The sequence below is a fragment of the Ambystoma mexicanum genome, chromosome 7p, assembly GCF_040938575.1.
Source record: "Ambystoma mexicanum isolate Mex_15411 chromosome 7p, UKY_AmexF1_1, whole genome shotgun sequence".
NCBI classification, from domain to species: Eukaryota; Metazoa; Chordata; class Amphibia; order Caudata; family Ambystomatidae; genus Ambystoma; species Ambystoma mexicanum.
Window position 1 is genome coordinate 898,839,574 of NC_090939.1, and position 17,076 is coordinate 898,856,649.

Genomic DNA, 17,076 nt, shown 5'->3' on the forward strand with positions numbered 1-17,076 from the left:
ACTTTTGCTGAAATCCGGGGAAAGGGCCAGGGTGTCCAACCGTCATGTAGCCAGCAATGTCCGGAGGGTCCTAACAGGCAACTATGCAAAATTTGGTGCAGATTGGTGAAACAGTGTGGAATTTTATAAGAAACAACGCTTCATCACAAATTGCACCACAAACACATTTTCACTTATATATGCAATATGTATTTATATGTATATGATGTATATGTGATTGCGTATGTACTTTTTCAAGGATAAGCATACTCTTAATTTGAAGTTTATACTTTTCATTTTATTCAACGGCAGATCCACTTTTTATATGTATCTCAAATGATTGTTCACTTCCAATGTTGGTAATGTCTGTTCCAGTGAACAAAAATGCGAAAAAACAAATCTATTTATAAAAGAGGGTGTCTCTCTCTCCGCCGTGCTGCAAAACACACATCATTCCTGTTTGGCTAGCCCCAGAATGCATGTAGAAAGTGGATGATATATTATTTCTAAATTTGATACCACTAACATCAAGATTTTTAAAAATTCAAAATCCCCCGATTATGCCGCGGTAGCAGAGAAAGACATGTTGGGGTTTCAGTGTATAGATGTGATGTTGAATAAAATGAAAAGTATACACTTCAAATTAAATTGCCGCACTATAGTTAAGGTGAGTATCGAGATACATAAGAAATCAAAACAATGATTTGCTGAAAATATTTAAGTTGTGCAATGAATTTGGCTGAAATTTTGCAGACAATTTTTAATGCTCCCCCACCTCACTGGACATTTTGGGAAAGATTTGTTAAATAGACAAAAAAGGTACATTTTTGTCAGCCCACACAGCGAAAACCGCTGGACAGAATTGGACCAGGTCCGAAACAACTTCAGCAAGAAAATGCTTCGGCATGAAGCGTTGACTCGCAATCCTTTTGGGGTATGGGGTTATTGCGTTTAGTAGTTTTTTAAATATTTGACGGAGAAGTGGGTCCCCTTTTCTCCCCCTAAATAGAAATATCTCCCATGGTGCATTGCAGCAGAAAGTCTTTTCAGAATGAAAAAGCCACCATTTCTTTTTTCCAATGCAAGCGTTAGTTGCGGCTATACCCGTGAATACCGGAAATCTAAAAGTGGAAAAATGCCATTTTGAAGAGGTAAACCAAAGAAATGGCACCATGGTTGGTCCCAAAAGCGTACGTTTGTAAATTTGGTGAAAATCCGCCGAGTAGTTTTTTTTTGAACAGGCAAAATGTAGGTCAAAAAAATTAGTGATATCTGACCACATTTCCCTGTTCGGTCCAGGGACAGTGATTGCATTGGCCCATTGGGTGACGTGAAGTCCACGGACATCAGGCGCGCCTGCTGATTGGATGGGGCAAAGCATGAAATGCGGTTTTCTTGAAACGCCTGCCATGTTGGATTCACAGAAAAAAGAAAAAATGCAACATTGCACTTGTCAAACTCAACAAACAATCTCTGGGGAGGTGGGGGGCGATGAGGATGGGATGGGATATGGCCATAAGAAGCCAAACAATTGGTGGTTTTCACCGTAAAAGCCAGCGAACGGTCTGGATGTTCGCAGACAGCCCTGTGAAGCTCGTGAACATCTGTACCTGTTTCTGTATTACAGGGTTTGTGAAAAGCAGTTCTTGGGTGGCTTATAACTTTGGCACCACTCAATGAATTCTATTCCAGACCTGGTTCTGAAAGGTTTGGCAGAGATTGGTGGGATTCTGTCAAGAGGGGGCAAAATTAGAGGGGGGGTCCCAAAATATTGTAAAGGCTTATAAATGTGGTGCAATTTGAGAAATCTACACAAAGGTTTGCAAAAAATGTTTAGATCTAGATATAAATGTTTTTGTAAAGTTTAGTGGGATTTTGTCAAGAGGGGCTAAATTAGAGAGGGGCCTCAACATTTGTAGATGGCTTATAACTTTGTTGCTGTTTGACAAATGTGGACAAATGTTTTCAGAAAGATTATAGATGCAACCTTGAATGTTTGTGTAAAGTCTGAATGGATTTTGTCAAGTGGGGGCTAAGTTATACAACTATTGTATGTGCATACATTTGACACTTTTGAAAAAATAAAACATAGGTTGTTTTCCAGCAAACTCATCTAAGGAGCATTGGCAAGGACCTTAAGGCATGGTTTTGCAAATGTGCCAGTGTTTTATTTTTTGACAAGTGTCATAATGTAGGTAAAGAAAATAGTGATATACCTTTGGTGACTGAGGTATAGTCTGAGGCCATGTGCAGTGACCATTGTCTGGGTCATGGAATAAGGTCATGACCCGGACAATCTGGCTACTGGCCATGACCACGAGGGACAACAAATGGGGTTAAAGTGGTGATGTCATCTTTGATGCCATGGGTGTTAGTCTTAGTAGTGCACGGTGGTGACGCCAGTTATGGATGCTTAGTTTACCATAACTGGCGAATTTCTGGGGGTTTTCGGTTTTATTGTACCTTTAAAAAAGTTTTTTCAATGAATATATGATTAGATCAATACAACCTTGCAGAAAAGCTGAGATATCTGAAATATGAGCATGTTGCTTTATTTCCTATTGTCATTGTACAAACAAATTCCAGTGTGGGGAGCTTTTTTTCTGCCTTATATGGTTTTCTTAAATTAATTTGGACACCGCTTTCAACCAGCTCAGCAGTTTGATGCCGGGCCCACCACATGCCAATGGTTTTACATCTTTATCCTGTAATACATTTCCTTTGCTCGAGACATTATTTATTTGAGCATTAAGTTGTATTTTGCCGCCAAATCCACTAACATATTTGATACATCATTATCGACTTAACCATTGCCATAGTGTGGGGAGTGCCATTACCAACTCCCCCTTTTATGCTCAGTGTCACCTCTTGCCCTTGCTCAGGGCATTCTTCTACAGCACTGGTGATGCTGCTACCAGGGGCTGTACAGCACTTCCCCCTTTGACCCCCTTGTCCAACATCCCCTACAAGTTGTTGGTTTAATATGACAGTAATGGATCTTGGATGCATGTTCCCGGCTGACCCATAAACACAACTATATCCCTCTTCCTATAACCCGCTCAGGCACTTTATTGTGTTCTTTATGTGGCTAAGTGTGAGATTGTTATGTGGATGATGATGGTGAAAATGGGACAGTCTCTCCAACTTGGTAAATGTGTAGTGGGTCTCCAGTCTATTTGCTGAAAACTTTTCACCACGGATTCGTGTTAAAATCGGGAGGATAGCTCAGGGGCAATGTGCTCGCCTTGGAAGCAAGACGACACAGAGCACCACAGGTTCGATCCCCGGGTCTGTGCTTAGAAACCTCTGGGTATTAAGCGCGTTATAAATATCATATCATACCTCACATTTTTGACTAAACCTTGACACAAAAAGGCAGTAGTTGTTTAGGTGAAGCTATGTGGGATGTGCACAGGGTGGGAGTTGGGTGGGCGGCTCTATGTTCTGCCCTGCATTTTGCAGCAAAAAAAAAAAACAATAACATATTTGTGGTAAAATAATACAGTGGTAAACATTATTCGGTAAAAACACATGAAACCCAGGGTTGTCACAGGCGTGACATCATTTCCTTTCTGCCCTCCCTTTGTTGTAATCGCATGTCCCACTCTGTGGTTCACATAACAATTTTTCTGTGATCTTTTCTAATTGGGTTTTACAATGTGCCCTTCTTGACCTGTCCCATATTGTTATTTCTCAATATGGGGACGCATTTCATAATGCGCACCACTCTTTCGGCTACCAATATTACTACTGTGTGTAAATTCGGCCAACCTTCAACCATGATTCCTCCTGGACCCTACTATCGCGAGAATGTAGTATGTTTGGTTGCAGAGCGTTCCCTCTGCTCTCCAGAGTTCCAGGCTGCAGCTGTCCAGCCTTGTTTATACCTTTCCCCCTTCCTCTTGATCACACATGGCGAAAAGGTAGAACTCTACTATGATGCTAACCTTTGGGTTTCAGTGCCCACCATTAGTCATGCACACCTCATACTCATCTGTTCCCGCTGCCTGCCCTTCTTGTAAGTCGGATATGTCCTCAAATACACGTTGGCTGCCTTCACCCAAGCGGTGCTGTGGAGTTCTTTTTTCCTGTCTGCGCTCATGTTTGGACCGCATCCTTAATGCACATAATGTCGAAGACCGTATTTCCATTCTTCCATTGGACGAGAGGTTCTCCAGGAAGGAGTAGAAGTGAGTTGTGTGGTGGTACGCTTTGCATGTTCCTTCCTCCTTTGGGCTTGGGCATTGAGTTTGCGTTAAATTAATTTTCCCTCCAATGATCACTCACTACTGGCTAAGTGCCCAAGGAGCCTCCTCTAGTATGCAAGTCACACCCGATGCAAACCCATGCCGGGACCAGACTAGATGCACAATATTCCTACACCAACTCCTCTGTCACCCGAAGTTAGGCCCGCCAATGCACACCTTTGATTGACACCAAACTACACGTCAGAGATCCCTACATTGTAACAAGGGCCCTGTCCACATTGCACCAGCACCAAAGCAGGTGCCCGACAGCTCCACATGGTGCAATGCAATTCCATTTCATTCACTTGTGTTGCTCCACTATATACACTTGCACCTCTTGGTATGATATAGTTGACCTTAATTGCTGTTTTTCATGTTGGCTACCTATGCACCGTCCTGGCATCCTGTGCCTATAATCATTGGCTTCTACATATTTAGCAACTTTGATCCGACCAGGGTACACCCTGAACTGGCTTCCTTGTTGTTTCAGGTACACAGCACAGTACAACGGGTGCATTACTTTCTCTGCCTCACCTTTCTTCGCACCTAAGCATAGGAAGCACAGGGATGCAGATGCATGATAAGTAGCACTAGTGTGTGTGTGTTCGTGCATGATGTGCACACATGGGTTTGCTTCTCAATGCACATGGGTGTGTCTGTCAGTATAGGTGTGTGTGTGTGTGTGCGTGTGTGCTTGTAAGTGTATCAATGCTTCTTTGTGTGGTGTGTAACTGTATGTATGCATGTATTTTTAGAGTGAATGGGTGTGTGTCGGCTATGTGGACGGTATTAGCATAATTGGCCTAAACACATTTGACCTAAAACATTTGATCGAATTTTTCTGACCTTTTTTCAGTCAAATTTAATTAAATATATATGACAGGGGTGGGTAAGGGTATATATATGTGGACTGGGTGAATACATGTGTGCATGAATTAATCTGTTTGTCTGCGGTCAGTGTGAAGGCATGCTCAAGTGTTTGTGTGAGTGTTTGTGTGTGTGTGCATACTGTGTGTTTCAGTGTGAGAGTGCAGCTCTGTGCCTAGCATAAATACATGTAACTATCATAGGAATAAATGGTATACGAGGTAACCACCTTGGTATAGGGGAACTCTTTAAGCATGTTGTGTGTACTCTGCATTCTGATGGCAACAGCTGTCATATGAGAGGAGTACTGGGGCATATTATTGCCTAGGGCAATCTGAAGACAGTACCTGGGCAAATCATTGCCGTACTGCACTTGACATATGGTACTTGCAACTAGACATATGATGGACATACCTGAAAAAGAGAATGAGTACATAGGGCCTCATTACGAGTTTGGAGGTAGCCATGCCGCTTTTAGCGGCGTGGCTACCCCCAAATTCGGGTCCAGGTCCCGAAAAATGGGAATTACCCGGCCATTCCGACCTTTGCGGGCCCGGTAATTCCCATTCGCGGGACCCGGACCCGGTACATCCCCATTCCCATTTGAGCCCCCTTAGGGCTCAATGGGAATGGGGAGGATGCTAACAACGGGCCCGTTAATGACGGGACCGTTGTTAGCATCCTGTTATGCTAGCGGGTGCCGCTCTGCACGTCTGGTCTACTGGTCAGAACTACCGGCGCCGTTGTTGCCTTACCGCCAGGGTCGTAATGATAGACTTATAATTGCTGTAGCCGACTAATGACAAGAGCACCGGGGCTTAGAATAGCACTGCCTCCTCATCCTGCCTTCTTCCCCGTCTTATTGCTTTACTTCCTCATTCCACTTCACTTCCTGCCCTCCTTAACTGGGTCTGGTATTTCAGCATCCCCCAGAAATCTTTTTATTTTACCTCACTGTTCCTCTTTCTCTATATTTGACCTTCCTCCCCCTTTCGTACATGTTGTTGTTTCCTTTCCTTTGCTCCTTCCTTTTCCTATTTCCCGTTTTCTCATTCTTGTTCTCACTTCCTGTTTTCTTTCCCCTCCTCTCTGCTCCGAGTGCCACCTCATCCACTTACCCCTCTCCCGGTCTTTAGGTCTTTCCACTTTCCTCTCCCTCCTTCTCTGTCACTACTCTTATCTCCACTTGTACACCTGGAGAAGTGCTCTAATGGCGAGCTGGCGAGCAGCAACGATTGAATTGCTTGTTGAACGTAGCAATCACGCCCTAGCAGTGGGGGTTTACGTGGCCGGTAACGGCCTGCCAGCCCGAGCCTAGGCAGTCCTAAGTGAAGTGAGGGCCTCGACCAGGGCTTCAGGCCGTGACCGGCCTGTACACCCCATGCTAAGGCATGATTGCTATTCGCACCCCAGTTTTTTTGGGGGTGTGTGGGCAGGTGGGGAGGCAACAGGGAAAGCTCCCTGTTCCCTCCCCGCATTTAAAAGAAAAAAGGTGTCACCCGGGGGAATAGCCTCAGGTGGCTAGAAACAGCGGCTGTAGACTGTATTCTTGCATGCTGTTCCAGGCACTTGATTGGCTGAGCGCCCTTTCCCGGGTGCAAATGTCCATTAGTTCATGGTTACAGGCTCCCACATTCCACCACTGACTTGCGGGCATGGCAGCTCTTGCTGAGGCATTCCTGACCCAAATATATATGTTACGTTATGTTACTAAGTATTTATACTGCGCCATCTCCAGAGTTGTGATCTTACAGCACATGACAAGGTCTGAGGAGTTGCATATTGTGACCACAAACAGATCCCGTTAGCTAGATTTTAGCATCACTTTTTTTCAGACAATCCCACTGGTGTCTGGAGGGGAACAGACTTTCGGGAAACCCGGAGGATGCAGATTGGGTTCATCTTCAGGGTCTGTGGACAATAGAACCATGGGGCTGAGTCAAGATAAATGAATGCATTTGGCCTTAATAGTTTTGGGGGAGTGGTGAACCCAAAGGCTGAAAGGAGTTGCCATGGTTTCCCCTTATTCCTCATTGTCGATCTGGTTACTCCCCACTTTCCTGGCTGACCTCATTTTCTTCTGGCTCGTGCCAAAGATTCCTGGTCCTGATCTCTTGTCTTGCCTCTTCCTGGGCACCCATCTGTCACAAGGTTCTGCTTCCCCATCTTTTGATGTTCCTCGGATTTTGGAGAGAAAGTGTTTCCAACCAAGGCTGATAAAAGGCTGGGGCATGGGGGATCACCATCTGAGTCTTAAATATATGAGCATGCGGTGGCACCTGCACCAATGGGCAACCTCAGCCATGGCACGCAGATCACTGCGTATCGCCTCATACACTGATCATGTGCACATCTTTGCTCTAGAGGAGATTCTTACTCCATCCAATCAGAGGCTCTTTAAGGATCGTACATCACTAATAAGCAGCCATAGGACTGATTGGAAAATAATGAAGCTTCATGGGAAAAAGCTAAGAGATCAAAGATATCGCATAGCTAGGCATCCTCTCGGATGCACACTTGCTTTCAGAGATGCCTACAAGCAGAAACATATTATAAGTATTGCAGCAAACATGAATTACCTTCATTGGAAATAGTACTGTTGACAATTAGGTGACCTACAGTTTGCATTTGCTGCAAACCTTGGAAGGATTGCTAAACTGTACTTATGTTGAAACTACTAGATCCATACGCCTGTGGGAGGATCTTGCGTCCTGATGGTGGTCTACAAGAAAAGCCAACCAATCCAAACACGACCTCCAAGATTGCATTCCCATGGCAGGTACTGTATTTGATGAATGAATCATTTTAATGACACATGCTGACAATATGTTTTTTTTATTTTTAAGTTTTTTCCTTTCTATTAGTTTGATTCTTAAATTGCATGATTTAGTTAATTGTTTTTCTTTTTAAAAGTCGGTGTCATTTGTATGTGTATGAAACATTTTTGCTTCTGCTTACGCATTAAAATAAAATATATTTAAATACATTTACATGATATGTAAAAGATGATACAAACACGGGGCCTCCACACCACATCCTTAAAACAAGACAATGAACACCTTTAGGACATGAAAATACCACAGATCTGTATTATTTTACCTTGAACACACACGCTCTGTAGTGCAGACATTGGCAAAGGTGATAGTTTACGCCAGCGTAACTTTATTAAAGCTTGGTTTCATTTGTTTTTATGCACGGAAATTGTGCATTCGGCTCCCGCCATTACAGAATTAATTTAGGATTCATTGGCATAATATATTTTTAAAAAATAATACAAACACGGGCCTCGACATCACGGCCTGTAAAACGAGAAAACGAACATCCTTAAAACATGAAGCTATAATCGTAATTTATTAATCTAATTACATTTTTCTAAGTTCCACAGGACTGTATTATTTTATTTTGAGCACACATGACATTGGCAAAGGCGATGCATTACCCCAGTATAACTTGACCTCATTCAATATAAAAGTTTATTGTATAAGTTGCAATCGTAAGAAGTTCTCATAAGTCCCCATGAGGGCTGACTTCCTGCAGTACTGGGCTCCCCTCTCGATACAACAGAAGCCTCTTTGTGGTTGAAGTGGAGCCTGTGTGCCGCACAAGGGACAGGAGTTGGCTGTTCCGCATCTCTTCCACACCAGATAATGTAGGCAGAGAAGAAATAATCGTGAAAGTCGTGCGGAGGAGCGTGATTGCTACCTCACCCCATGCATATCCGGAACTTTATCCAGAAAATATCATGTATATAGAAAAAATGTTAAACTTTGTTTATTGGCATTTAATAATACAGAAAAAACAAACAGCAATGCGGTATATCCTCACCCTCCCTCTTCCCACCCTTCCCCTGGTACACCCACTAGTGCCAGGGAGTTAGTACTGGTTATGAGTTCTGGTACGTTATAGACCCATGTGTTGAGTCATAGCAATCTTGCGTCTATGCAGTGGTGATGGTATTCACGCATCGTCCCTCCTTAGGTCATGCCGTCACGGCACAGCACTCTGTTTGTGTGAGTTAACTTGCAGCTTCTATTACCGGCAATTCCTCTACGTCGTCTTTGGATTGTCGAATCAGAAATGTGGGTCCCACATTTTGCCAGCATTACCTCGGCTTTGACTCAAGGACCCCCAACCATTTTCCATATCAAGACAGTATATATTGTCTAATTTCCATTGCGAGTGTTTCGGGCTCTTTGGCCCCCCCAGTGTATTGCCACTCGCCGCTTGGCTAGAATTAGTAGTAAGCTGATCAGTTTCCTAGAATATTTGGGAATTTCTTTGGTATTCCCCAGTAGACCCATCATCGGATCCGGGTGTACAAGTTGACCCGTTATATCACTGACAGTCTCAAATACCTCTCCCCAGTATTAGAGTGGCTGGGCAGTTTCAGGACACATGAAGAAAGTCTGCCTGTTCAGTGTTATATCTTTTGCATTGCCCTGTGGTGTCTGGGTAATATTCTTTTCACTTGGCAGGTGTGTGGTAGAACTGGTGAATGTATTTGAAGTGAACCGGTTTGAAACGTGCATTAATGGCTCCTTTTCTAATCCCCATACAGCAGAACGTCCAGGCATCCCCTGAAATCTCTCTTTTCCCATTTTGCCTTCGCGAGACTCTAACAGTACTCTTAGTGCTCACATACATGGCATATAGCGCAGATGTTACCTTATCTCCAATCACCCCTTGTAGTATCTTATCCAACACAGGGGAGACCTGGGGCTGTTCCGGGAATGTAGTAAACACCTGGCCCAGGCCCACTGGCAGGCGAAAGTACGTAAAGATGTCTAAGGCCGACATTGCCCCTTTCTCTTTTAATGACTCCAGAGTTACAAATTTCCTGTTTGGAAAGATTTCCCCGAAGCTCTCTAACCCCAGCCTTTTCATCATAGCAACGAAGCCTGGTTCGGCCGTGATTGGGATCCGAGGTATATGTTTCACAGGGAGCCTGGGGGAATAGAGAACCTCTCCTTTCTTCCTACACTCAAGACGTTCCCATGCTCTGCAAGTCACGTCCACTAGGTTTCATGGTGGGTGTGTTCTATTCAGTGCTGTGAGTATGACCGATCTGAGAAGGTCCGGTGCTGCTGCCGCCCTCTCCACCTCCACATGTCTCCTGTCCCCCGGTGTCCCGTACCAATGTTTTAAGTATCCCACCTGTGCTACATGGTAGTATATTTCAAGGTCCGGTAGTGCCAGGCCCCCTGCAGAGATCAGTGCCGCCAGTACATCCCAAGACACCCTAGGGGGCTTCCCCACCCACAGAAACTGTGAAATGATCGACTTTGCATTCTTAAAGTATGTCCTAGGTACCGCTATTGGGGCATTCAGAAATACATAAAGAAATCTGGGGAGCAATGTCATCTTCACTAGGGATACCCGGCCATATAGGTTCAGAGGGAGATTCCCCCAACGTGTCACCACTTCTTGTGTTTGATTCAGAACTCTCAAGTAATTTCTATGGTATACCACTGTTTCATCCCTGGCGACGTTGATACCCAAATAGCGAGTCTGGGTCATGTGCCACTGGAAGCCCCAGCCATCCTGATAATGCTCAACTGCTTCCGTCAGTGGAAAGAGCACTGATTTAGCAGCGTTCACTTTCAGACCAGCTATCTCCCCACATTTCTGGACATCTCTCTTTATGGGATCCAGATTGTTATGTTATGTTATGTTATGTGAGCGCTTATAGCGTGCCTGAAAGCCCGCAGGCATCAGGACGCAGAGAGACCAATAAAACAAATTCACATCCTCGTCTAAACTAACAGTTAAGCCAGATAGGCCTCGGGCATATGTTCTTGATAGCAAATTTTATTGAAACAAAAGAGTTTTCAAAGATTTCCTGAAGCTCAAATAATTCTCATCTTGCTGAAGAGCAGCAGGCAGCTTGTTCCATTTTTGTGCTGCCTTCACCGGAAAAGATCTGCCGCGCCCTGATACAAGATTGACGCAAGGAATATTCAATAGGCCCGCACTGGCTGATCATAGGCCTCTCTGTGGGATATATAATGAGAATTGTTTTTTGAAATAACTTGGTGCATCTCCAAATAGGCACCTGTGGACTATCGTCATAGCTTTGAATGTGATTCTGTCTTCCACTCTTAGCCAATGTAACTTTAGGGTCACTGATGAATAGCACCATATCGTCTGCATATAATGAGATTACTACCCTACTACCCTATGCGTGTGTAAGTGTACCCCTCGGTGTATGTGCGTCTCCCTCATCCATTCTGCGAGCAGTTCAATCACCAAAGCGAAAAGCAACAGTCAGAGTGGACACCCCTGTCGAGTACCCTCTCTAAGGCTATCTGTGGTGTCATCTGACCATTCACTCTCACCTTGGCTACCGGCTCCGTGTATAGCAGTCGAGCCACGGTTATAAATCCTGCACCCAACCCCATCCGTCGCAATACATATATCCTGTCCCGAAAAACCGTATCAGTAAGTCCTTCGCTTTTGAAGCGTCGGGTTTTTTTTTCCTGTTCCCTTCCAGATAAGGACACTTCTAGTACAACGGGGGCATGGTTGGAAAGAGTGCGGGCGTGTATCCCCACTCCCACCACCCGATCCATTAGGGAGTGTGATATTAGGAAGAAGTCTTTCCTTGATGCTGAGTTTTGAGGGTTTGAGTGACATGTGTATTGTCTCACCGCATGGTTACGGATTCTCCACACATCCGCAATGTCCCACGACATGACCATACCTTGTAACCTATTTGTCCCTTTATTCTCAGATCCCTGAGGACATCCAGACCGATCCAGTGCCGGTTGCAACACTGTATTGAAATCCCCTGCCCAAATAATCTTCCCCGGTGGTAGTTCCCCAAGTTGTTGATCCACCCACTCCAGTGTGTCCACCATGCTTAAATTGGGGCTGTAGTAATTAATCAGTGTGTACAGTTCCCCCTGAATAGTGCCCTGAACAATGAGACCTCTGCCTCCCTCATCCTTCACCACAGTGGACTGATGAAACCCCACACTGCTGTGTATTAAGGTGCCCCCCCTTTGCATAGGACGAGTACGAGGAGAAATACTTGTGACAGCCCCAAGCCCTCCCAAACCCGGATTCCGTGTCTGGAGTGAGGTGAGTCTCTTGTAAGAAAGCAATTCCTGCTCCATGCCGCCCCGTATATAGCAACACTTTCCGGCATTTGGTGGGGCATTTCAATCCCCTTATATTCCATGTGAAAAGTTTAAGTGTAGCCATGCGTTGAGAGTAACAGGTGAGACCGGCACACCACCAGTGGTGCCCGCACGTCAAATGTTAACAATATTGACCCTTCTGCCCCTTGCCCGTCTGATCGAGGACTTATAGTGTGTGCTTGTGACGCCATTCCACTAGATGCCAGGTAAGGTGTGAATATTATGATAGGTGTACCTTACCTCCCTGGCTCTCCCACCGACAACCCCAACTCGTCAGTGATTCCTAAATTCCCTCCCTTCCCCCTACTCTCCCTGAACAACCCCCTTCCCCTGTGCTGACTGCCCCAACTGATCAGCTGTAACATATTTCTTAACAAGCCTCCACTTAGGGGGCTACTATGAGCCCAACGACCTTACATAGTTCCATAAACTTAGATCCCCCGGTATATTGAGGGCATGTCACTATCGGCAACACAATGAGCCATTACAAAAGGATATTACTCGTCAGACATATTCAGTCATTGATCCCTCGCAATATGGGGTTTCTTGGCAAGGATTCCAGAAATGTTGCGGCTTCCTCCGGGGTGCTGAAAAAGACCGCCTGGCTGTTATGCTCAACTCGCAGCTTAGCCGGTTACAGCATTGCATACTTCATCCCGCGGTCCCGTAGCAGTTTCTTAACTTCCAGAAAATTCTTCTGCGATGCTTGCACTCTGTCCAAAAAATCAGGAAACAGTTTGATCGTGCTGTCTTTGTACTGAACTGTCCCTTTCTCCCGAGCCTTGCGTAGCGCCACATCCTGGTCTCGATAGTTCAATAGCTGTGCTATTACTGGACGTGGTGGTGCTCCAGGGATGGGTCTCCTTCCACTTGGTATTCGGTGCGCTCTCTCCACGATGCATAATTCCAAGAACCCTTTGTGGCCCAGAGCTTCTTGCAGCAGTTCTTCAACCAGGGTTTCCATATCTTTCCGGTCCGCCTGTTCTGAAAGACCTACAATCCTTATGTTGTTTCTCCTCGATCTGGATTCTAGATCATCCTGTTTGTCTTTGAGTTCTTTCAGGGTCCTTCTCACTGCAGACATCTCACTGGCGGTGGAGGTAGAGACATCCTTCACCTCCGATACTCTCCTTTCTGCCTCATCTAATCGTTCACCATGTTTGTCTAACAGGACCTGCATGTGGTCCACCTTGCAGGTCAATGTGTCGAGTTTGCCGTCCAGGGATTGTATGCTGGTTTGTAGTTGCATGAACACCTCCTTGATATCTCAAAATGCGTCTGCTGGGTCTTGCGTCGAGGTTTGCGGGTGTTCCTTGGGCACGGTTTCCATTGCTTTGTTGTTTTTGACTGGAGCCGGTGACTCAAAGTGCAGTTTGGCTTGGTGCTTGTCAATTCTTCAGGAGTTTATTCTGTAAGGTTGTTCGTTATCTCCGGTGTAGTGATGTCCGGGGAGGGGCAGCCAATCACCTCGACCATGACCAGGCCAGCAATGATTCCGCCTTCTCAATAGTGTATGGAGTCAGGATTCCTTTTGTTTGTTGCGCACCGCAGCCTTGAGTGTTGCTGCATGATCTGTTGTCTTATGCACCTGTTCCGCCACTGTGCCCCTCATGAGATCAGGGCAAGAGTCTTCCCCCACTCCCGGGTGTCTTTCAGTATTTCTCAGCGGATCTACAGTGATGATTGTGGGTGGGGTCGCCTCTCGGACCTCTCCGCCGTGGAACGAGGTGATCTGGGTTATTGTTGCACCTTGGTGGCCTGTTGGAGTCCAGTGTTCCCGTATGGAGATGGCTCTCAGACACTGCGCCGGTGAGTGTGCCCACTTCGCCCAAATGATGGGAGTTCAGCAGCAGTCAATAGCAGTGTTTAAGCAGGCATATCCCCTGCAGGTGTTTAGATCGGGTCCGCACCTGCTTTTCGTGGTAATGCAGGGCACAGATATGGTTTCGCGCGTGATGTGCTCTCCGAGAAGTGCCAGGTATCAGGGCGCCTTGGCGGCCGCAGGAAGCGGGTTATGGCTCCCTCCCCACGCGCACGACGTGTCCAGGACAATTGCGGATCTTGCCAGTCTTAACGTTTGTGCCTACCTTAAAAGAAAAAAAGCACTGTGAGACATATGGCTTCCCCCAGCCCACCGTATCCACAACATGAGTCCCCGGTCTCCACCTTCACAGCCGTGCCTGACTCCACGTCCAAGAAAGCTCTCTAGGGTTTTGCCGTCTAAGATGGTGTCACAGTGCTGTTGCTCCTGTGATACGGATTGTGCCACTGGGCTTCCAGTCTGAGTCCCGAACGGACTGTACCCTCCCACGTCAATAAGTTCACTTTGCAGTGTACTCAATATGCCCAGAGCACTTAAATGCCATGCCAGCTTGTATCGTGTCTCTTCAGGCACTCCACGCTATCCTTCGCCCCTCCTAGTGGAAAAGTATCTTATCTCCTGATGTGGCACCTCCGTGTGCACTCCGGCGGTCAGTGGGGCCTCGGTTCCTCAATCCCTGGGCCGGGCGCTGACTCGCTGACATGTTGGGGATAGGACTCCTTCCCCGCTGCTCCCCAGCCCCGGCGGCCAGTCTCCATGTCCGAAGGCTAGCGGTAGGGTTCACAGCCGAAGGGGAGGCACCAGATCCCTCGCTGCACGTGCTTCAGGAGAGGCACACTCCGCCAGTCCAAGCTCAGGCTGCAATGTCTACTGGTGGAGAGAGCCGCCGAGGCGGACGTGGCACCAGTTATCCACCTTGACTGTTGATAGCACAGGTGTCGTGGAGTGAAGGATATGTTGGCCCCCACCAGCCCTGGGCACGTCTTCCACCACCACTGCGACGTGCTGTTCACTGCCCTGTGGGCAAGTTCTCACGATCCAGCCTCACCATTCTTCCAGCTCTGTCTGCAGTTCCCCAACATGCTCCAGCCCTGATCTACTAGCCAGCCACAGCCCAGACCTCTCAAATCGTTCGGGGTGGATTACCCCTTCGTGCTTTGTTCCGGTTCCTGCTCAGTTCTCGGACACCCGCCAGGCAGTGTGGAGTCCAAGTTCTGGGCTGCGAGGTGCCCGTACCGTACCGCTGTACGCAGAGACAGGCTTTGTCTCCGGCCCCCAGGCGTATCCGTTATGTGCTCAATGCGGTGGGGGCGAGCTGGCGGAGAGTCGCTGCTCCCTGTCTCCTCACTGGGGTGCCAGGTGTTCCGTAGCTTGCCGCATTTGTGAATCGGGAGTCCGATGCACAGAGCTCCCCCTCTCACCCCTTCCGATTCAACTGCCACCAGTCACACGTATCACTGAGAAGGCTCGGGTTCGTCTCTGTACTCCTTCCTCACGCAGTCCCCAGGTCGACCGCGGGCCACCTCAAGGGCTTAGTTTCTAGGTTTCCAGAGGCTGGTGTTCCCCAGAATTTCTCCAGAGCACGACAGAGTGACTTCTGCCCTGTTTTCTGCACTCGTTGATGGGTTCAAACAAGAGGATCTGCCAAGTATTGGTCTGGATGTCAGTTAGGTGGCACAGAGCTCACAGACTTGCGGCCATCTTTGTCGGGCTCTCTAGCGCCCCCCCCAGAAAATATCATATTTTTATTTTATTTTATTGCTTACTAGCAAAAGTACTCATTCTCCGAGCGGGTTGTATAGACAGACATGATAACACTCATCAATTGTTGGAAATCAATGATCCTGCAGGTCGCTGTTCCGATTCACTGATTGCTTGATGCGCTTTGCACTGTGAAGTAAACTGCACTGAGAAAGGGCACGTGTGGCTGGCTGACATACACTAGAGCAGACATTGGGGGAGCCCGAGAGTTGGTGTGCTGCTGCATACTGGGATCTTCTGTGCTCTCTCCCCAACTGTCACCTCACCCTGGCATGGTGCAGTTCGTTGCGGTACATTGCAGTGCAAATATCTCAGTAACCGTGCATTTTAGGGCCTTGAAACGTGGGGGACCTCGAGCTTTGTTCTTTGTGTCGGGACCAATCCATCTATGACCACATTAATGTTTCACTGATTTCAGAGAACAGTCTCATGTGTGAAGGTGCTGAAATCCATGGGGTGTCCAAATGTTATGTAGCCAGCCTTGTCTGGAGGGTCCATCCAGGTAACTATGCAAAATGTGGTGCAGATTGGTGAAACGGTGCAGAATTGTATAAGGAACATTGCTTCGCCACAAACCCACAAACATATTTTGATTTGTGCAGAAATCCGTGGGAAGGGGTGCTGTGTCCACATGTCATGTATCCAGTAATGTCTAGAGGGTCCTAATAGGTAACTATGCAACATTTGGTGCTCTTACGGAGAATTGTCAGAAATGTGCTAATTCCCTTCTACCTTAGAGATGCCCAGCTCTTTTTGCTGGACTTTAGGAATTTTAATTTGTAACCTGGAGAGAGTGAGACCTTTTTTCCCACTCTCATGTATTTTTCTGTGATTTGAACACTGTGTTTCTTTTGGTTTTGGAGTGTGACAAAATCCATAGACATCATCTTTTTACATTGTGACACACAGCACCTTCAGTGCAGTGGCACAGGAAAGTCTTTCAGATTTCCCAAAGGTTTAAATACCTTCTCTTGGATAAACTACTGTTTCCAAGAGCAGTAAAGTGAAATTGACTTTACTTACACTTGTAACTTTCTAGACCCAGCACACACTATCTTACAATAGGGTGCTCGAGGGGTTACTTAGTATCCCCTTTGTCTAGTTCGCATGTAACATTTTGATGTTACCCTTTCTACACTTAATGGCTGGTGGCAGTGGTTTTACTGTCTCCGACTATTGTGTGGTTTTACTGCAAGCTGCATTCTCAGCTGCAGCAAAGGCACCCCTGGGTGCCTATTTTGTCAAAATGTCCCTGGTCTTC

At 46.5% G+C, this 17,076-nt stretch overlaps 1 protein-coding gene across 1 annotated transcript in view; it reads left to right on the forward strand.

Moving 5' to 3' along the window:
- The window catches only part of PROZ (protein Z, vitamin K dependent plasma glycoprotein), a 248,373-nt gene that overhangs the window by 159,719 nt on the left and 71,578 nt on the right, over positions 1 to 17,076 (forward strand). The window contains exon 6 of the mRNA XM_069637169.1: positions 7,775 to 7,872. Coding sequence (XP_069493270.1) covers positions 7,775 to 7,872 — 98 coding nt within the window. The remainder of the gene's footprint in view (positions 1 to 7,774; positions 7,873 to 17,076) is intronic.